This window comes from Carassius auratus, chromosome 31, assembly GCF_003368295.1.
Source record: "Carassius auratus strain Wakin chromosome 31, ASM336829v1, whole genome shotgun sequence".
Classification (NCBI taxonomy): Eukaryota; Metazoa; Chordata; class Actinopteri; order Cypriniformes; family Cyprinidae; genus Carassius; species Carassius auratus.
In genome coordinates this window covers 8,316,523-8,338,443 of record NC_039273.1, presented here as the reverse complement: position 1 = coordinate 8,338,443, position 21,921 = coordinate 8,316,523, and the positions used below count along the sequence as shown (strand labels likewise).

Sequence of the window (21,921 nt, the reverse complement as noted above, 5' to 3'; positions counted from 1 at the left end):
TGCTTTCCCGTTCCCTTTTAAGACCATCCTCCGTCTTGGAGCTGAGCAAGCCATAAAAATGTAATGTTCAGAAGATAAAGGGCTCACAAAGACACCACCCCACCCGCCCCAAACACATTTCCACACATTTCCCAAACTGCACATCAAGCGTTTATGTTAATCAGATCATGCAGTCTGTGCTTATAATGCATTATCAATATACAAAACATTTCTATCCAACAATTTCAATCAGGCCTTCATGTTGATGTCTTTATTCACATAAGCCATTTTCTTTTCATTAGGTGAGTATAGACACAAAGGGGATATTACAAAAGATCATTAACTGTTCTATGTGTCACAGACTTCATTATTTATCCGTGCGCAAATGAATCACATGGATCAGTGCCAGCTTTGTCCCGTTCATGCTGATATCTGCTTTAGTGCCAGCTCTTTGTTTCTGCTGGACTTAATCTTGCCAGCTTCTTTTAAATTATAATGATATTTCATAATATTACTGTATTTTTGGTTAAATAAATACAGCCTTTGTGAGTATAAGACATATCTTTCAAAAACATAAACAAATATTAATTCAAATATTTGATCTCCAGTGTATATACCGTATTTTTCGGACTAAAAATAAGTCGCACCTGAGTATAAGTCGCATCAGTCCAAAAATACGTCATGATGAGGAAAAAAAATATATAAGTCACACTGGACTATAAATCGCATTTATTTAGAACCAAGAACCAAGAGAAAACATTACCATCTCCAGCCGCGAGAGGGCGCTTTACGCTGCTCAGTGGTAGACTACAGGAGCAGTGAGCAGCATAGAGCGCCCTCTCGCGGCTGTAGACGGTAATGTTTTCTCTTAGTTAACTTCTCTTGGTTCATGTCAAATTAATTTAGATAAATAAGTCGCACCTGACTATAAGTCGCAGGACCAGCCAAACTATGAAAAAAAAGTGTGACTTATAGTCCGGAAAATATATATTAATAAATATATATATATATTTGTGTGTATATATATATATATATATATATATATATATATATATATATATATATATATATATATACACACACACACACACACACACACACACACACACACACACACACACACACACACACACACACAACACAGTGAAATTTTATGAGAATATAAAAACATGCACACACATAAACACACCCACCCACCTCTGCTAAAGCCTCAGTCTCCAAGGACTTGTGGTCTCCTAGGCTGCTGTGTCTTGTTGCTCCTTGCACAGGCTTGAGCGGGTGACCCTCAGGATAGACCTTTCTCTCAGGGTAGTTAATGCTGCCTGCACTGCCAAAGGTTCCCAAACGCCTCTTCTCAGGACTCTCTATGTGGCTCCTACTGAGCGCCACCTTGTGAGGACTGCTGGGACAGGCAGCGGCCCGCGGCGGTGTGTCTCGGGGAGGACTATGAGGGTCAGTGCCATTGCGGCGCCGAGGAATGGCAGACCCGTCCGAACGCAACCTAACACTGCATAAATACACAATGAGATGGCAAAAAACTCAAAGCAGACTGTAAAGAAGAGTAAAAAATGGTTCGTTAAATATTCATGTCACAAATAAGCCGAACAAGAGTAAGTAAATAATCTGCGAGAAGAAACAGGCCAGGATTAAACACTGTAATTCAGATATTTTTCCTTAGGACAAAAATATGGGAAATAAATAGAAGCAGAATCCTGAATAATCAGCCACTGACCGGCCCATGACACCACCAAAGTTGTAATCAGATGAAGGTTCACACGGGGACTGCAGATCATTTTTGGATGAGGCTTTATCGTCCAGTAAAGGTCCACTGCTGGCCTCACTGTCGGCCTTCTGACTCAGACTATCAGAGAACGCATCATCCCTAAACAGACAGATACAAAAATATTTCCGGTTACTCTGTAAGATCTGTAGCAGCCACTACTTCATTCTTCAGAATCACATGATTTCAGTCATCTTTCAGTAATTACTCTAATATGCTAATCTGGTGCTCATTAACATGCTACATTTTTTTTTTTTTTCTGGATACTTTGATGAATAGAAAGTTGATGAGAACAGCATTTATTTAAAATTTATAAGATTTTTTTTTGTAACACTGTTGAAGTCTCTTTACAGTCACTTCTGATTAATTTCATGTGTCCTTGCTAAATAAAAAACAAAACAAAAAAAAAAAACGCTAAAGTGTCACACACATCAAAAAATCAATGTACATAAAGCTAGCAAATGAAAGAAACCTCTAGTCTCTTATTTTTCAGTCCCAGCAGCCCCTGCATTATTCTCACTTCACGTCTCATTCCCAGAGCCCTGAGCAAGCAAACATCCACTGATCACAGTTTCACAGCATGTTCTCGGGCTGCTTTTACAGTTCTCAAGGGAGACGACAGCAGAAGGTGTTTGGTAATCTGAAGCTGCTGAATGTCACATTCAAGGGGAAAAAAAGTCTCTGAAAAAGTCTACCGCCCAAATGTTTTATTATGCAATGAGTGCCTTTTAAACACATAAATGGACTGAAATACGTGCTTTTTGGACCTTAATTTCAGAACCACTGCCATTAACAAGAAGCTAATACTCTCTAACAGCTTCTATCCTTTTGCTACAGCTTTCCACTAGATGTTTGAACATGCATGCAGAAATTTGCTCCTACTGAAACAAGCAGTTTTCAACCCACATAATCTCAAACTTTAGGTTGCATTTTTAAAGCAGATAAATCACTGGATTATTAAAAGATATGTCATGCATAAAGCAATGGGTGGTGGAATTTACAAAACAAATAACTATTGTGATACAAGATTTTGGTAATTCTGCCCACCTGCAGAAGAACCAGCGACCTGTAGTCTCTTTTCATTTAAGCAAGCTCAATATTCCTTATTTGCTGCTGTTAAATCTTCCAATATTAGGAATAGGGCTTGGACTGACCCTTTTAAAAAAATCATTCATCAAACTGACACCAGTTAGACCATACAAAGAAATAATGAGCATGTTATCATTTTAGTAATTACTGAAACAGCAGTAGGACAGTTTATAAAAGCTGATGATATAAATATGGTCAACTCAAGGACGCTGCACAGAGGAGCAGAAGGCCCACTTGATTGGCTTACTTTAATTTTAACCTCAGTGAAGTACGTCATGTCCCACTGCCCCCGATGAGCTTTCACATAAATGCATGTCTAGCACATTAAGGCACCATTAATGCTTGGTGCTTCAGAAACACAATTAGACTCATAGAGTAAGAGAGGTTCCCTGCCAAAGACATAAGGGCATTCTTTAACTGCCACTAAGTGCTCTTAAATTTTAATTAAAGTTTAAAGTGTTAATGGAGGGAACTATTTGATTCTCACTTTTGAGCTATTACGGTATGAACTCAGTTCAGATGGCCTGGTTGATTAGACATATACTACCCAGAGGGCAACACTTTCACAAGGCAACATGTATTGAACTGTCCTGTAACTAGTGCCAGAACTATATAAAAATTATTGAATGAAAACTTATATAATTTAGATACTTACAAGTCTTGGACTACTATATACTGGTGAGGTATGAGGCCGTCAACCCCATTGTGTCGGCCCTCCCACCAGTCCTCAGATGCACGATGATACAGTAAAAGGGATGCGCCTTTCTTGAAGGACAGCTCACGAGGAGTCCGACCCATGTAATCAAACTTTGCAATGGCTTCAATCTGCTCCACCTCTGTGTGTGTGAGAGAGAGAGGAACAGGGAAAGTAGCACTCATTAACATGTTTGAATAGAGAATTATGTCAACAAATTTCCAGAGAGCTTCAAAGGACTGCAACAGACTCAAAATCTGTCATGCTCCCAGCTGGTTCTCAGCAAAAACACACAGTCACACCATGTCTTGGCCAGGCGTGATATGACAAGTTTCCAGCGACAAGCAGTTTGTCTGTCCAGAGTAAACACAAAAATGTTGCATGACACTGAATTTAATTAGATAGTTAGTTAAATAAACAGTTAGATCAGGTAAGATTTTGGTGCAATGATATTTCACAGTGGGTAAATTGGACTGCAGAAACAGAAACCATTAGATTTTATACACAAAAAATATTGCAGTCTTTAGATTGTCATAAGCAAGAAAGACAAAACAAAAGCCAAAGAAAAAAACAAACCAACAATGCAAAATGTCATCATGTCAGGTCAAAGATACTGAAAAGTCCACAGATTAATTGTTGTAATTCACAAAACAAAACAAAAAGCAAGCTAAATTAAAACAAAACAAAAGCAACACAAACAAAAAGCAAGCTAAATTAAAACAAAACAAAAACAAGACAAACAAAAACAAAAGCAAGCTAAATAAAACAAACAAAAGCAAGACAAAAACAAAAAGCAAGCTAAACAAACACAAAGCACAACAAAATAAAACTAAACTAAACTAAACTAAACTAAACAAAACAACAGTCTTTGAACAAAAAAATATATGTGGATCACAGCAATGCAATATTTCACACATATTTGCTTATGTACGGAAGAAACACACTGCATTTATTGTGAACAAGTGTACTTTCATGGTTCATTTATTCTTAGGGACAGATGTAACTGATCAGTCAACAACAACAAAAAATACTGTTCAACAAGCAGTGTGCACAGCAAAAGCTTGTATGTGTATTTAGTTGTCGAATAGATACCGTATCCAATATCATATAGACTCGCATTCATCACTCGGTCTTACACATCAGGATATGATCTCATCTTTTACCCCATCAGGACCACAAAGAAACAGGCACATTTGTAATACAGATGGGCTGCTAAAATGCTAAGTGGACTTTATCTAAATCCTATCAAATCTGCCACCAAGCTGCCAGGGGCAAAAAGACAGAGGGGTCATTCAGGGTTAAGGAGATATACAGAACAAATCAGCGCTTGGCAGGAAATCTCCAAGTCAACTAGAAGAAACCAATCAGTTTCATTAGGGTCTCCATCCAGGGGTGAAATTAAATACAGGCATGGAACAGAAATGAATGGAAAGAGGAAAAAAGGAAATAAAGAGAGAAAGAGAAAATCAGCTTTTGCAATTCTTTATGTCGTTTGATTTTTTCCATTGTGACTGCACCTGATTGGCTGCATTGAAGGTTAAGAATCTGATTGCGATTTCCCAGCATTTGCCGAAGGTTATGGGAAATTGCGATAGCGCTGTTTCGGAGCTACAGCATGTGACTTCAAGCAGTCCTAAAGTCATGCATAAAGCAGGTTTTTGCTGATGAGCTCCTGAGAGAAGACTGATTCCAGATCAGAGCACCAGACAGATCAAAACAGAATGTCAGTGTGGATCACTAACATACACAACAGCATACACACTACACAGCATGCGATTCATCTATTCATCCAGTTACATATTTAAAGAGGTTAATAAGAAGAGCTGCCTCTAAAAACATGATTACTTTGAACAACAAACAACAACAACATCTCATCAACGATAAAAATTATTTTGCCTATTTTGGAATGGAATACTACCAAACTGTTTTCTGGTTAGTATACACTTAATACAGCTTAGTATTTTAAACCAAATTATACTTTATGTAATATGTGGCATTGTTGTGACATGACCTTATTAAAGGGATAGTCCACTCATAGTCCAAATTTACTCAGCCTCTTATCTTTCTAAACCTGTATGTATTTCTTTTATTCTGCACTACAGAACATTTTCTGTAGAATGTTAGCAAACCAAACAGGTTCCCATTGATTTCTTTTGTATGGGCAAAAAATTACAGTAGGTCTAAATGTTTACCATTTTAAAGATTTGTAAAAACTCCTGCTCGTATTCATTATGTGTAAAACTTTACATGGAAAAATAATGAGTACACCTTTAAATAGAAAAACAAACTATAATATATTTTAGTGTTAAAAAAGACCCACTCTTAACCCATTAGATGAGAGCAGAACCGTTTTAGTGAAACTGAAAAAAACCCTGACTTCTTGAATGAGCAGGGGGCTGTATGCGAGATGTTATCAGCGATGTGGCTGGTGTTTGGGGTTAGTGAGCGAGTGCAGCTCCATCAATCACTAAATGAAGGGAGCGGGCGCAGGAAGCCCCGTGAGACCTGTTTACTCACCCTGAATGAAGAGCGTGCAAGAGAGAGGGAGAGAAGGGAAACAAAGTGATAAAAGGCAAAGGAGGAGGCAATTAAGCAGAGAAAACTAAGGGCTGGAAGAGCGAGATGAAGTGCAAAGATTGCTGAAACTGGGCCGAAAGAGATATTTACGTCTGTATCTTCATTTAATATAGAAACAGAAATGTCGCTAGACAATGCTATCATTTACATGTGTGAAATGAAGAGGGTGAAGGGGGAGAGAGGAAGGGAGTGAAAAAACAGAGAGAACAAAATTTTTAAGACCTGGGAGCGAACCTCACTTAACAGTTTATGAATATGAGCTGCCATGTTTCAATCTGAGATCATCATTTTTATCTCCTCATAGCTTACCAGCCAATAAGGATGCACACTGTTGAAAGAGCACCATTCTGATTGGCTGAGAAATGTCCATCATAACATCCACCAAACAACACAACCTAGTGTATATGAAGTATTTCTTTCATTTGTTTATAAATATACACAAACCTTCTTACAAATCTAAATTCAATTTACCTCAGTTATATATATATATATATATATATATATTATGTCTGTGTGTGTGTGTGTTTATATATTTCACAGAATATATCATAAATGTTTTCAGAAAATATATCATAATTTCAATTAATTTTATTACCCCACTAGATTTTTTTAAATGCTAAAAAAAAAAGAAACAACTTGCCACTGGGGTAAGAACAATAAACTTAATTTGACATTCACTGAAAACACAATTTTGCTTCTCATTTATATGCATTTTCCTTTAAGGATGGTAAGATTATTTTACTAAAAAAAAAATAAAAAAAAAAAAAACAGTCATATTGGCTGTGGTTGTATGAATAATTTTGATTTGTGGAAACTGTTTAGATTAAACTGATATGACCCAGATGTTTCAATGCCAGCTTTGACATCTGATGTAAATTATGCAGTTGACATCCATGTGTGGAACACACAGCAATGCTACACGCACAACACAGCAATGCTAATCAGTACATCATCTTCAAAATACACAAGGAGAAACTATTTTTCTTTTTTGGTAAGAAGTTATATGTGGTCATTTTGATTCCTTTCAGCCCCAAAGGCAAACATAAACATCTGACAGTTCTTCTATTGGTTGAGTAAACTAAAAACCTCAAAGGCTGATTATTGCTTCTGGTTATTTGTGGTCTCTTTTACAATACAACTGCATCTTTCCATAAGAGACTATAAAAGGGAAATAAAGCATTGAATAAATGCATAATAATAATGCCTGTACCATCATCGCTCGTGTGTGGTTCGGTGCAGTTGTCGGCTTCATCAGTGGTGCCTGGTTCACTGTGAGGGCTGTCACTGTGTGAACATACACACATAAACAAACACAAAGAGAAAGAGTTTCAATTCAGTTCTGCAATGTCACACAAACAGTAATCAAATAGCATCAATATTAAACTCATGAAACTCATGAAACATCAAGCACTGTGGATTAAAATCCAAAAGCCAAATTTTTATTTCATGGGGATTTAAAGCAATACGCTTCAAGAGACTGTGTTACACATTGATTTTACCATGGTTAAGAGTCATAACATAAGAGTAAGAACAGGGTAAAAAAATTGCAATAGGAGGATTGTTGATTTTAAAACAGCATGTTTGATAAATACATTCCAAAATCTGGAGTCAGTATGTTTTTTTTTTTTTTTTAAGAAAAGAATACTTTTATTTAGCTAGGATGCACTGACTTTGACATTGCATTGACTACTTTTGTTTCAAATAAGTACTGTTCTTTAGAATTTTTAATAAATACTGTTCTTTTGAATCTTCAATTTGTCTAAGAATCCTAAAAAAAAAAGCATCATAGTTTCCACCTTTATTAAGCAAATGGTTTTCATCATTGATAATAATCATGTTTTTGAACACCAAATCAACATATTAGAATGATTTCTAATGCATCAAGTGACAATGGACACTCGCGAAACGGCTGCTGAAAATTCAGTTTTGCCATCACAAATTACATTTTTAAAATATATGAAAAACAGTTATTTATAAACTGTAATAATATCGCACGATTTAACAGTTTTTACTTTGTTTTTATCAAATAAATGCGTGGTTACATTTATAACTTATAATAACCAAAGCAAACCATTTCCACAAAATACCTTAGAATAAGAAGTAATCTATTGTATATTAATATGGTAATCTTTTAGAAAAACAGTATATATCAAAGAAACACGTGGTGTTTCCTTTTGATACTGACACTGAAGTATAAATACCGCTTTTAGCAATAGGTTACAAAAGTATGCCTCAGGTACTCCACCTTATATGACCCGTGTGCGAAACTCCCCATTTATAGTAGAGAGCTCAGTTTAAGCCAAGGCTGGCTCTAATGGAGAAATTATGACATTCCTTAGTAACAACAAAATCCAGCTGAAGTCTAGAGCTCACCAGTACTCCTCTCCTCCAGTCATGCATTTCTCATAGACGGGACCGTCCAGCTCACGCAGGCTTGGGAAGATGGCTTCTTGGTGGATGATGATGGTCTTGATGACCTCATTAACATGAGCCTGGCATGCCACAGGGTCCTGACCATCCGGGATGGGCATCAGAGTGGGTCCAAAACAGATGGCAAGGTTATATGTGTCCATCATGTTCTCATCACTGTACTGCGACAGACTAGAAGGATGAAGAAACAGAGATAGAGAAGAAGTTTATGTTCTTAAAGGTGATGTAATGCTGCAGGATTCACAATTTATCAAAAACGTTCTCTCCTACTCCTGCTGTCTATTTCAATACATTAGTTCATAACTTTGTCTCAGAGAATTCATCTTCATGCACAGTGCATTATCTTTCAGCTCATCTCTTATTGGGAAGTCTCTTGACTGCAGAAGTGAAGTTCATATGAGTCAGAGCTGCGAGCACCGAGAGCAAATGAAAGGGGGAAAGAAGTCAGAGGGAAAAACTCATGAAGTGAAATCAAATTCTTTGTTCGGCCTGGGGGAGGGTGAGAACAGGAAGCATCAATAAAAACCCAGGAGAAGAGGACAGGTATAGTACAGTACAGACTGATCGGTTTCTTCTGGCGTAAATATCCTCTAAAGCATTTGACTTGACAGACATGGTCATAAATAAGACAATAATGGCAGGGGCTGTTGAAAAGCTCTTTGTAAATATAATGAATGTCTTTACTTGTGACTGCTGTTATTCACATAAATGGTGATTTACTAAGAGATTTACAGTCTAAAGACAGAGATGCTGTGAGGGCAGTGTGGTAAAATTACAAATTAGCCTCCCACTTTTGAGCATCCGTGCGTGTAACTGCAGGTCAACTTACTTAATGTATGGCAAAAAAAAAGTTGTTGAAATATAAAACATACTGATTTAGAAAAGCAAACAGGTATCTCATGACGATGATGATGGTACGAGGAAGGGTGATGATGATCTGCTGGATGTGGTGGGCTCTTTCCGCAGACGATTCAAGCTCTAAAACAAGAAAACGACAAACAAGCATTGAAACAAATAAACCAACAGCTTTACATTTCAAATATACTCAACTGTTCAAAAGTCTGGGGTTGGTGCGACTGATTCATGTTTTTGAAAGAAGTCTCACCAAGGCTGCATTTATTTGATCAAACATATAGTAAAACAGTACCGTATTTTCCGGACTATAAGTCACACTTTTTTTCATAGTTTGGCTGGTCCTGCGACTTATAGTCAGGTGCGACTTATTTATCAAAATTAATTTTACATGAACCAAGAGAAATGAACTAAGAGAAAACAGAGGGCGCTCTATGCTGCTCAGTGCTCCTGTAGTCTAGACTGAAGACATAGAGCGCCCTCTCACGGCTGTAGATGGTAATGTTTTCTCTTGGTTCTTGGTTCTAAATAAATGCGACTTATAGTCCAGTGCGACTTATATATGTTTTTTTCCTTATTATGACGTATTTTTGGACTGATGCGACTTATACTCAGGTGCAACTTATTGTCCGAAAAATACGGTAATACTGTGAAACATTTGTACAACAATTCAGTCTTTAGTGTTGCGTAATCCTTCAGCGATCTAAATATAAATCTTACTGACCCCAAACTTGTGAATGGCAGTCAACAATTAGCCTCAATCCTAAAACAACCGTTTGTATGTTTACTTATAATAGATTTTTTTTTACTTTCTCTTGCCAGACAAGATGTCGGGGAAGTCGTGGCCTAGAGGTTAGAGAATTTGACTCCTAACCCTAGGGTTGTGGGTTCGAATCTCGGGCTGGAAATACCATGACTGAGGTGCTCTTGAGCATGGCACTGAACCCCCAACTGCTCCCTGGGCGCCGCAGCATAAATGGCTGCCTGCTGCTCCGGGTGTGTGTGGTCACAGTGTGTGTGTGTGTGTGTGTGTGTGTGTTCACTGCTGTGTGTGTCTGCACTTTGGATGGGTTAAATGCAGAGCACAAATTCTGAGTATGGGTCACCATACTTGTCTAAATGTCACGTCACTTTCAAATTTTTTTTGCTCCAAAAGCGAAATACAGTATAAGAAACTGTTTTGTCAAATTGCAAAGACAAAGCCAAGCACCAGTAGAAACATACAACAAATAACATATTGACCTATCCTGCAACTGAATGAAACACTCACTGATGGTGGAGATCAAATCCAGGAAGCGCTCCTTGGGGAACAGAGGGTTCTCCAGCCCTCTGAAATACAGCTTGAGAACACCGGCCACAGAGTTGATGTCATGATCGCTCTGATCATCAACCAGTGGGTCCTCACCTGAAATAAATGGTGGAAAAAATAGGGATTATAGGAGAAAAATACACACACACATGCACGCACGCACACACACACAAACACACACATTCCTAATATATAATAATAAGTAATAACATAAAGAAAGTCTGTTTCTGCTTCTTAGTTCCCTAAACTTTACAAGCATTTGTTTTGTTTATCTTGCATCTCTCTTTTAGCTGAAATTTGCACTTGTCCTCCATATCTGACGAACTGAGACACTTCAAAAGATTATCTGACCAGTTATCTGACCATCTCTGTATTATTATTTTCACAATTTACCATTTCAATTTACTGTACTATTTTCTGTTATCATTATTATACTCTTATTTTCTTTTTTTGTTCTGGGAATTTCTAGGTACTAAATGGAATTTCAGTGCAAATGGAATGACCTGGATGATGAAATAGTCTTAGAAATGGCTTATATCATTTGATACATAATTTGTCAATATCAAAACCAGGCAGATGATGGTTTGTATCTGCAAACATGAGCTAAATGTTGAATCAATTTGTTTCACAGGAAAGCTTTTGTCAATCAAAATTCTGCTACCAAACTTGATTTTCTTATATTGTTTACACCGATGTGCGGAAGTATTCACAGTTTGTAAAGTACATAAAGCAAAATAACTGAAAAATAATGACAGTTCATCTCTAGGGGCCTAACCTCTTTCAAATGAATTTTTTATATCGTTGACTTCCACCTGAGATCCAGGAACTCGGAATATGCCTTGTTGTTGCAGCCCTGGCACAGGAAAATACAAAGAAACATGAGTCAAAAACTTGTCATGATATTGCATTATTTCCAGCTAAAAACAAGATGAGCACATGAGGAAATGCAACCTTTCCCTCTAAGGGGTTCTTAATTATTTTATTTTTTTATGAGTTGCTAAAGAAGTTCCAATCATTTTTTGAGATTTCACCGGATCCTGAGGGAATGCCTGGGATCTTAAGGCAATAATCTCAAAGAAAGAATAGATGAGGTTCCTGTTAACAATATTTGAGCAAGCAGAGAGAATATAATTCATAGCATTATTATTTTCTTCCTTGAAATCTATAAAAATGTATAGTCTCCAGCGGAATAATAAATCAGCAAACCACTGAATACTTAGCAGCCAAACTGATGTCATTCTCTAAATTCACTAACTTCAGCTTCACCCTGACAGATGGTCTTTATATGGAACTATTTCCAAAGTATCACAGGATCACTAAAACTTACAACACATGTGTCCTTATTCTAATTAGCATCTGTGTCTCACTCTGGTTGAGAATGTTAAGCACTCTCTGAGTAATAAAGGGATGTGTTGTTTTGGAGAGCTCTCTAATGGTTTCCAGTAGCTCCAGAGTCAGCATGTTTTTCTGCAATTAATTAGTGACCTTTCCTTGAACTGCTCACCATATAGATTAATGTAACGTACACAGCTCTCCACCACCAGAGGAATGGGTTGACCAGAATCCTGAAAGACAACAATAATCACAAAATGCATTAGTTTTAAAGCTGTGGCTGTGATTTAAAGGGATAGTAAAAAAAATGAATTTATTTATTTTATTTTTTACAAAATTGGACATAAACAACTTTCATTGTAAGAACAAAAACAATAACATTTTTTTATACAAGTTTGGAACATCACAAGGGTTGAATAAATGATTCCTTTTAAAGGTGCACCTGCTCATTTTCCTTGATTAAAATGTAAACAAAAAGCACTAAAAGTGGCATAAAATTATAAAATAGTATGCAATCATGTTTAATATTATATACACTCCTAACAAACCTGTTATATGTAACGTGGAGCTGACATCACATGACCAGCTAAAAACGACCTGCTTTATAACTATCATCTATGGTATTGGACATGTTTTCTCATGGAATATGAATTCATAGGACAAAACTGCTTTTTCTAGACTACTGCTATGCTGGAGTTTTACTTCATGTGAGTAAACATTATTTTAAAACTGTTTTAACACATTTGTGTATCATTAGATGCCAATTTAAAGATGGTTTAGTTATGAATCTACACAGACATTAGATGCATTTTTTTTTTAAACAGGAAAAATTGCTTGGAGCACCTTTAAATAGGTAAAATACTTTCTAAATGCTTTAAAAATAGGTAATATATACATAAAACTAAAAAATGAAAAAGTATTTTTTCATTGTTTTAGTAGAAAATAAAGCGAAGCATTAAGAATGTCTGTCCTCAAGGGCATAACACAATAGCAAAGGCTGCTAACAGCAACTCATCCGAAGGACGCTACAGAAAGCTCTTTAGAATTTCTCTATAGTGGAAACTGTTGTAGAAAGCAGCAATGACATGTCATTTGTCTAAGCAGATGTATTACAGCCTTATCTGAAAGGTAAAGACATTCCATGCCTGGCCCTATTCTACTGTACCTGATTGCGGGTACGAGCATTCCGTCTTCCCCTAAGACACAAAGCAGCATAGAGCAGAGCAGAGGAGTGAAAGAGGTGAGAAAATAACAGTTAGAGAGGAAGGGAATGACAGAATCGCCATGGAGACGACAGTGTCGTCGTGGTGACAGGGTGGAACAGCATTAGGGCAGCTGCTGGGATGGCTTGAGATGCAGTAAAGGGAGGCATGTGAAGAACGTGATACCCTTCGGCTTATTTTCTCTTCTATTTATATCTTTTTAAACTAAATACTTTAAATCTAAGTGGTAACTGACCACATAACTGTGTAAATTAAGCATTAAGGCAGTTCCTTAAAAGCTAATGGGCCCTGCTGAGTCTGAATTTAGACAGGAGGGCATCAGCTGCCACCCTTATCATCTGCATCATCGCCACCTGGCGACAGACGGGAAATTAACAGAAGCAAATAGAGGGTGTGAGCACATGAGTCAGTGAAAAAAAAAACAGAAAAAAAAAGACGGAGCTTCAGCCTTCCCTCCAGCCCACCAGGGGGCGCTGTTAGCACCAAAGTCAGTGGGTACCTTAATGAAACTCTCCATATTGCCGTTAAACAGCTTATGGTTATAGATGGAACGAGGCCTTGGTTTCCGCAATTTCTGTGGTTTCGGGGGAAGGGTTGGGGGTCTGAGGAATGGAGATGGATAGATGGAACAAAAACACACACAAAACACCCTCTGAATGACATGTTATATCAAAAACCTTAAAACTTAAATAGCCAAACCCTTTCCCAACTATTCGACTCTTACTTATGTCTCAGCGGAGGAAACGGCTAATAATGAAGGGTTTAAATAAGCAACAGGCTTTAACTGTTGTTCTTTAAAAGATCGTAATTATATCCTAATGCTTTTGACCTCAAATTAACCAACAACAACTGCAGGCAGTTTTTATTCCCTATAGGAGCACTGAATCAGGTCCTTATGGAAACATTTGGCTTTGGAAACATAATTGCAGTTTTGACAGACCGGTAAATGCAATCAAAGTCCAACATGACATGTCTCTGTACATTGGTTGCAAACCTGAGGGCATAAGCTCAAGCTGTTGTTTATATTTGCTTATGTGATGATTCATTAACAGAGATGGATGTCAATGAAACTGAGAATATATGCATGCTTAAGTATAGATATTTTGCACTTTATTAATTGGACCTGAAACATAGTTCATGCAAGAATTTGAATGAAAATGCTTCTAGCTATGCAAGCATAATTTGATATGTCGGAGTACCAACATATGTGTTGGTCAAGCATTTGCAGCTGTATTTGTGGAGCAGTTTCATTCAATATTTTAAATAAAGGGCATATGATTATCAATGGCAACACTGGTAGATGTCATCCAACTGAGAGTTCAGAAGAAGTCTGCATTTGTTTACCATGAAGGCTCTATTCTCAGCATTCTCCAACTGTCAGAGGACATTCTGGATAACCCAGCATGAGTTGAGACCCTGCCAGTGGCAGCTTGAGGACAGGTCCCCCTTTTGACTGCCATGCAATGTCACAAAAAGTTTTATTTATCCTTTCTTGCTTTTTCCCTGGCCTGTTATGTGTTTTATAAGTTGTTTAGCATCTGAACATGCAGAAAATAGACTAAAAAGAATGGTTAAATCTCTTTTTTGTCTAAAATGCCACAACAAAGATTTGTGATTGTGATCATTTTTTTTCTATTTAAAAAACAATAATCATAGATATGGATAATGAATAATGGATGTGGATGTTATAAAACAGACTTTAATGGCCCAATGGCTCAACAAGTGCAGTTTTCTTTAGAGACTATTTAATTAAACAACAATTGAAGTAAAAGAGTATATTTTCACTCTTTAAAATAAATAATAAATAGGTTTTAAAGGGGTGTTTTCATAACTATATACCACCTTAACAATGAAGGTTCCAAAAGAGATTTTCACAATGATGCCACAGAAACACCATTCAGTAAATAGTTCTGAAAAGAACATTTTTTCTTAGTATGAAGAACATTTAAATAATCTTACAAAATAGTTTTCCTCTGTAAAGAACCTTTTGTGCAATGCAAATGTTCCATGGTTCCTCACAGAACCACAGATGCCAGATAAAAACTTTATTTGTTTTTGAAAATGGGAATCTCTTACCTTGTAGTTCCACATTCGGCTCTTTCTCCTAAAAAAAAAAAGAGTGGAAAGAGGGAGGAGTCAGAAATGTCATGATTAGCATGGTTTCATGCACTGGGTTCTCAAGCTGAAAGTGGCCAGCACTACTGAAGACGAGATGAATGGGTGAGCAGCCACACAGCGCTTGAGACAAAGAGAAGCACTGGTCACCGTAGAAACCTCGGAAAGGGCCCTGCAGGGTGTCAGACGGCCACAGAAGGGAACTAAAGGAGGCTAAATGAGTGAGTGTGTGTGTTTGTATTTGTGGGTATGAGGGTGTGTAATAGTGGGTGTGCATCAAGGGATTCAATTCACACTGGTGACACTGAGTGATGTCTGAGTCGCCTCATTAGGTTCTTTGTCCCAATGTCCAGTGCATTAAAAAGGGTTCCCTGGTATCTCCATGATACAAACAATGAAAAAATATAAATGCCCACAAACCAAAAAAAACAACAAAAAAAACCACACTTTTTCCAATAAGTAAAAGAAATACATATATACAGGAAAACATTTTTTTTTCCAATTTTAACTTGTAAAACCTGACTACTTTAAAAAGTAAAAGCACACTTCTGCCCTAAAGCTTTTTAAAAAGTGTACAATACTTCATTATACTAAACTAATCCAATAAAAAAAATAACTCAATTCCATTGAAAAAGTGGGAAGAAATGACAAATAAATCCTCAAATTACACATCTCTGGAGCACCTGCCCATAATGCAGACCAAGTTTTTCCAATTCTGAATCACCATGTAATGAGGTGGAACCACTAATGTTTCTACATGTGTATTTAGAGATGTGAAGTGGGCCCTCAAATCATTTCATTTCACTAAATCTGCATATCAAATGGAGTGGTTCTCATGTGCCTCTGCTATGCCATTGAAAAATATTTCAAAAACTGAAAGGCTTTTGTCGTGGCAGCTGAAGAGTAAAAAAAAAACACTTAGATAATTTCCAACCACGTTTCTGGATAGTTGTTTGGGAGGATCTGGTTTACACACAGAACATTTGCAAATTGAGAAAGTTTATTTTTCCACATCACTCATTTAAATAAGCATCAGCATTTAAGCCACCATGGCATCCACTGATAACATTAATGGAGAGAATTAGATGTGGCGAGCTAATTGACTTAATGGATTAAAGATCAACTAGGTGAATAATTTTAAAACATGGACAGTATCTGCAGCAACCATACGTGACAGACTCATGTATATGCACTAACGCACACACCTTGGCTAGCCTCAAGAGTCTGGTTTTACTCAGCCAATGAGATGAATGTAATTGAGTACACAGTCTGGTGAGGTGATGAGGGCAGGGCTGGTCAGCGATCATATACGTGGATGGAGGGACTCAGCTGGGGTGTCCCACAGTGTGCCATCATTAGATTATGAGCTGCTGCACAGGCAGCTGCCCAAATACCCCTGCTGGTGCCACTAGCTGATTGATTGGGCGTTAACTGCCCGTAACCGAAGTGACAAGAGACCTTATGGGAGATGTGGCCATGAACACAGGGCCTTTATAATCATCTGACAACAAAAGGACTTCTACTTAAAGGAATATTCAAGGTAATTTTCAACTAAATGTCTAAGGACATCTGTGTCCCTCAGTTGTTAATAACAAGGAGGAAGAAACATGTTCACATTTAAAAAAATTTAATTCACTTAAAATAATTATTTATATCCCAAAACAGTTTCATAACTTGCCAGTCTTTAGATAACTTTCTTTAGGCATTTGCTTCAAAAAGTCTTTGACTGAAACGTGAGTATATTTGCCTGAAGAAAGTCTTTGGCATTATCTAGTAATTCTACAAAATCTTAAGTGTGGAAATTTTATTAGCAGTATTAGCTGTGTTAATACAGTGCAGAAGTAACTGGGTCTATGTTTTAGCTAGTTGTGGTGTCAGTTGAAAGATTGGATAACTTTGCACAGAAGGGTTAGTAAGCAATCATACTTGCATTACGTTAACACATGACACTGACCATATTACAACATTGGTACAAATGAAGTTCTTGCACAAGATGCATTTTGAATCATCTGAAATCTTGCTGGAGATCATGTCCATCAGCTCTACACAAACTTGTGGAGTTCGTGGTAGTTCTGCCAGCTTCACAATTAGACGAGCAGACACAAAACAGAAGAGTGTTCACTAATGGTCTTAACCTTTTGGTCCTCACTTCTGTATATCTTGTCTAGTTAGTTTAGATATATTCATTTTGCAAACTTTTTGAGTTCACTGTGAAGCTAAAACTTTCAATTTTATATCCAACAGTGACCAAAGTTGGAATTAGATGCCAGAGGGTTAGCTGCAGCTGAGCATTTCCAGAGAGTAGAGAGAAACGTATTTAATAAACAGACAACTCACCTTCCCCAGAGTCTGTTTCAGCAGGTCATGCTTGGCCTGCAGCTTAATGATGAGGTTACTGCCGTTCAGGTACTCCTTGAATTTCTGCGACACAGATGAAGGCGTCAGTGAGCTAATGATTTTAATAGGATGTGACTAAAACAGGGGAGTGATGTGTGCTCTGGGCAACAAAAAACTGATTTTGCTGTCCTTTGGACACCGCAAATTCAATCTGTTCCAATAGGAGGATTTAATTTCTGTCTCATTGGTGAGGCTTGGGTCTTGTCACGAAGGCTTTGCAAATCCATTACGTTGCCATATTACGTCCAAAATAACCAATAATTTGGAGTGTCAATCAAATAAAAACTGAATTAAATCCACATGCCGATTACTCACAATTAATTGCATATACCACTATATGTCATATGAAATCATCCATAATTGTGGTCCCAGTGCTTATGGCCTGAGAAAATAAGACAACTCACAGTGAAGTAGAAGACTTCTGTCTCCTGTTGATTGGAGCGTCTCTTAGCAATGTTTAACTTGCTCATGTAACTCTCGGAAGCCACGGATTTGATGGACTCCGTGGACCGGCTGTGCTGGAAGGCATCGGATACATCAAAGTCCTCCACTGTCAGCATGTCTTGTAAAGTCTGCATGGTGGCATCCAGGGTCTTGCGCACCTAATTAAACATAGCAGGGACTCAGTAAGGTGAAAGAGAGATGAGCAGGAGCTTAGGGAAGATAAGATACATAAGATTTACATTACTGTTCAAAGCCTGGGGTTAGTAAAATTGAAAGAACTTTTATTCAGTGAAGATACATTAAATTGATCACATTTTAAAGGCAATTATGACTGTTTAAAATACAAAGGAAGATATAAATCCACATTGTGAGATGCAACTCACTTTTTAATTCCTGAGGTGGAAACTGGCTTTCGTAATTATGACATATTTCTGTTGTATATATACAAAATATTGTTATAATATAAACATATCTATTTTCTAACACACACACACACAAAACTGTTGGCAAAATTGATATGTCTCATATCATATACTGTTAGCAGGAAAAGAAAAAAAAAAGAAATACTTGCCCGACAAAACCAAAAAATCTTTATTATTAAACCCTGGAATATATTATGGGCACTTTTACAATACACATTCATGCCTCTGTGATATATTCAAACCCACAATATGAGCTTAAGAATACTTATTAAACTTTAAAATAAAAGTATGTGTATAGTACACTAGTTCAGAAAACAAATCACTGGAAGAAAAAAAAGTGCAAAATGAGCTTTATATTTGTCTGCACTTGCATCTTTGTGTCACTATGATACATATACACCAACAGTCTTAAATGTGTTGCTGCTTACTTGAATGTTTATGCAGGTAGAGCAATAAAGCAAAGATCTAAACCTATTTTGAAGACAACCAATACATCCAAACCACAAGTGACATTTGCATATATACTGTAGTGCTGTATGCAGCTCTAAAACTTCCTAAACATCTCTACATTTGACTCTGGGACCAAAGATCACTCACACCAATGTATGAAATGAAGGATCGTCTGAATGTTGTAGTGAATGGTGTGTGAATTGGCCACAGGCCCTCACAGATTAATGTGGCATATTTCCTATATGACATAAAATCATCAATTACTAGCTGGTTATGAGACACAAAGTGATAAGGGCAAGATGAAATCATCAATACACACAGACAGGAGTTATTACAAAGTCCATTAGCACCTGCATACAATTAGTTGGTTGGTAATGCGGCTGAGTTGAGCTTGGTTCTCCCAATACAAAGAATTACCCCCTCTGAAGACCAAACATGGAGAAAACCATTCCATCCCAAAAAAACACACATGATAACATAACAGATGAGCACGCTAAAAATACACTCTCAATTCTCAGGAAAGATGGACTAAATTGCAATGAGTTTGAGTGCTAGTCTCAAGTATTCTCTAGAGTGCTTTAAAAATGGTAAAAATAAAATATGTAAGTAAAGCCGAGGGCTCTTTGAGTCCTAAAGACTCGTGTGAGAGAGGCAGTTGGGCTCTCTGCAGAGTGATGACTCACACTAAAGAAGCTGATGAATCTTTACACTGAGCAGGTGTTAATAAAACTGAACAGTTGGCAAAGCATGTGGTTGCAACAGCGGGATCTATAGAGCATACAGATCTGATGTTAAAATCAACAGGACTTTTCTAAACCCTGCTTTTAAAAGCCTTGTTTTTTTTATCTTCAGAATAAAGGTGAAATCACCTTTGCCATTGTTACACACATTTTTACGAGCAAATTCCAGTCATTACAATAAGAATCCATGCAATCAGGAATTTAGTGTGTGTGAGAAGGATTTCCCGACACAGATTTCGCAACGGTTTTTAGGTTGGTCATACAAATTTGCTGCAATTACGACCAAAACCCCCTTTTTATTGTGCACACAAAATTTCACAAAAAATTTATTAACATGACATGAACTGTATAATCAAGACAATTTAAGACAATAAATACCTTAACGTAACTTTGTTTCTCAGCACACTGATAAAGACCAGCACACTCAGACTTTTTAGAAATAAGATAAAACCAGCCAATCAGATTGAAACTAGGGATTATTTTAGTATGCATTATAAATCAAAGTCAGAGAATGGTCTTTGGATGTCGCGTCTGAGGCTGAGACTAAATAATTATTACTGAGAGGTGGTTACCATGATAATGTCCTTGATAAAATGTTGCATGTAGTAACTGTGATCATTCTTACCTCCTCATTCTCAATCTTGAGCGTGGCCAAGCGGGACTGCAGCTGGTGGTAACGCATCAGAAGTTCAGTCTGGACGGGCTGCTGAGCGCTCACCTGGCACACCTGAGATGCACAAAAACAAAACAAGTTTATCTCTGTCATAATCATTGTTGGGGAAAGTTACTTCTAAAAGTAAGGAATTGCCATATTGTGTTCATTACTTATATATAGGTTTATGTAAACTAATGCATTACATAAGTTTTGTGTTAATTTTCATCACCTGAGCGGGATTTGCTTATTTATTTTTAATAACAAAAATCCCAAAAGTTATATTTTTGGCAACTGTAAAGGCCTCAGCCTGAAGGAAGTGCCTCTGCACCTCATTCCCATTTTTTCTTAACACAGGAACGAGAGAGATGCCACTGAATAAAGGGAATACAAAGTAACTTGCAGTTATTTATATGAAAGAGTAACTCAGATATTTTCTTGTAAATGTCAAAGCAATTAATTACTTTACTAGTTACTTGGAAAAAGTAATCTAATTACACAACTCACGTTACTTGTAATATGTTACCCCCAATGCTAATCAGGATTTTTTTTTTTTAATCTCAACATCGCTGAGATTTTCAGTAAACATTTAGTACTGTCATTGTTTCCAACTCATGTCTCTCCAAACCCAATAATGACTTAAAGTTTGTCTGTTTTATACACAAAGTTAATGTATAACTTGCAATAAGTGATATGGACCACTTAAATAGAAATTTTACTCTATTTTTTTTGGATTACATTTAATTATATTTAAAACCAGGATACCAGTGACCAGGATAATCTTTAAAAAATTAACTTTTGTGTTCCACATGAGAAAGTCATACAGTTTGGAGTGACTTGAGGGTGAGTAAACAATAACAGAATTTCATTTCTGGTTGAACTGTTCCATTAATAATATATTATTAGGTAAGTTATAGGCTTAATACCTCATCTCCCATGTGCGGCAGAAACTCAAAGCGCATTGGTGGGCAAAAGACCTGATTGTACATGTCCATGATTTTGTGCTTGTCACTGCGAGGGTCCAGGTTGTCCACAGCGTTCTCAATGATGTCCAGACCCTCATGGCGAGAGGTCTCCAGGTTATACTCAGCAGACAGATATGTCCTTAATGTGCGTGCCAAGCTAGCATGATATCCGAGGTCACAGCACTGTGGGAAGAAGAAAAATTAAGGATGAGAGACAAAATATCTCACAGCAAACCTGAATGACATTTAGATGAATACCAATCCAATCTTTCTTCCTGCAAAGTCAGTATAAATTTGTCAAGATGTTTCCATGGTGATGCCTATTTTTATCAGTCATGAGATTTCACATTTCACTCTAACAGGACAAAAAGTAAGCCAGGTAGCATCTCCTATGTCCCCCTGGATTTTAGTGTCATTAAAATGACATGATCTAAATGAGTGAATTTCATCCTGTGGTGAATCGAGATCGTC

General features: G+C 37.1%; 1 protein-coding gene across 4 annotated transcripts in view; it reads right to left on the bottom strand.

The window, feature by feature from the left end:
- Positions 1 to 21,921, bottom strand: part of LOC113050447 (SLIT-ROBO Rho GTPase-activating protein 3-like) — a 71,993-nt gene that overhangs the window by 2,469 nt on the left and 47,603 nt on the right. The window contains exons 7-21 of one of the 4 annotated variants that reach the window (XM_026213409.1): positions 21,412 to 21,633; positions 20,459 to 20,560; positions 18,182 to 18,379; positions 17,714 to 17,801; positions 15,342 to 15,366; positions 13,765 to 13,867; positions 12,215 to 12,275; positions 11,486 to 11,563; positions 10,672 to 10,806; positions 9,422 to 9,527; positions 8,493 to 8,720; positions 7,330 to 7,403; positions 3,504 to 3,684; positions 1,712 to 1,861; positions 1,177 to 1,486 (exon numbers count right to left, since the gene is read on the bottom strand). In XM_026213409.1, the coding sequence (XP_026069194.1) occupies positions 1,177 to 1,486; positions 1,712 to 1,861; positions 3,504 to 3,684; positions 7,330 to 7,403; positions 8,493 to 8,720; positions 9,422 to 9,527; positions 10,672 to 10,806; positions 11,486 to 11,563; positions 12,215 to 12,275; positions 13,765 to 13,867; positions 15,342 to 15,366; positions 17,714 to 17,801; positions 18,182 to 18,379; positions 20,459 to 20,560; positions 21,412 to 21,633 (2,061 nt within the window). Of the gene's footprint in view, positions 1 to 1,176; positions 1,487 to 1,711; positions 1,862 to 3,503; positions 3,685 to 7,329; positions 7,404 to 8,492; positions 8,721 to 9,421; positions 9,528 to 10,671; positions 10,807 to 11,485; positions 11,564 to 12,214; positions 12,276 to 13,207; positions 13,239 to 13,764; positions 13,868 to 15,341; positions 15,370 to 17,713; positions 17,802 to 18,181; positions 18,380 to 20,458; positions 20,561 to 21,411; positions 21,634 to 21,921 lie in introns of those variants that run through there. The other 3 variants (XM_026213410.1, XM_026213407.1, XM_026213408.1) reach the window with 3 other exon arrangements.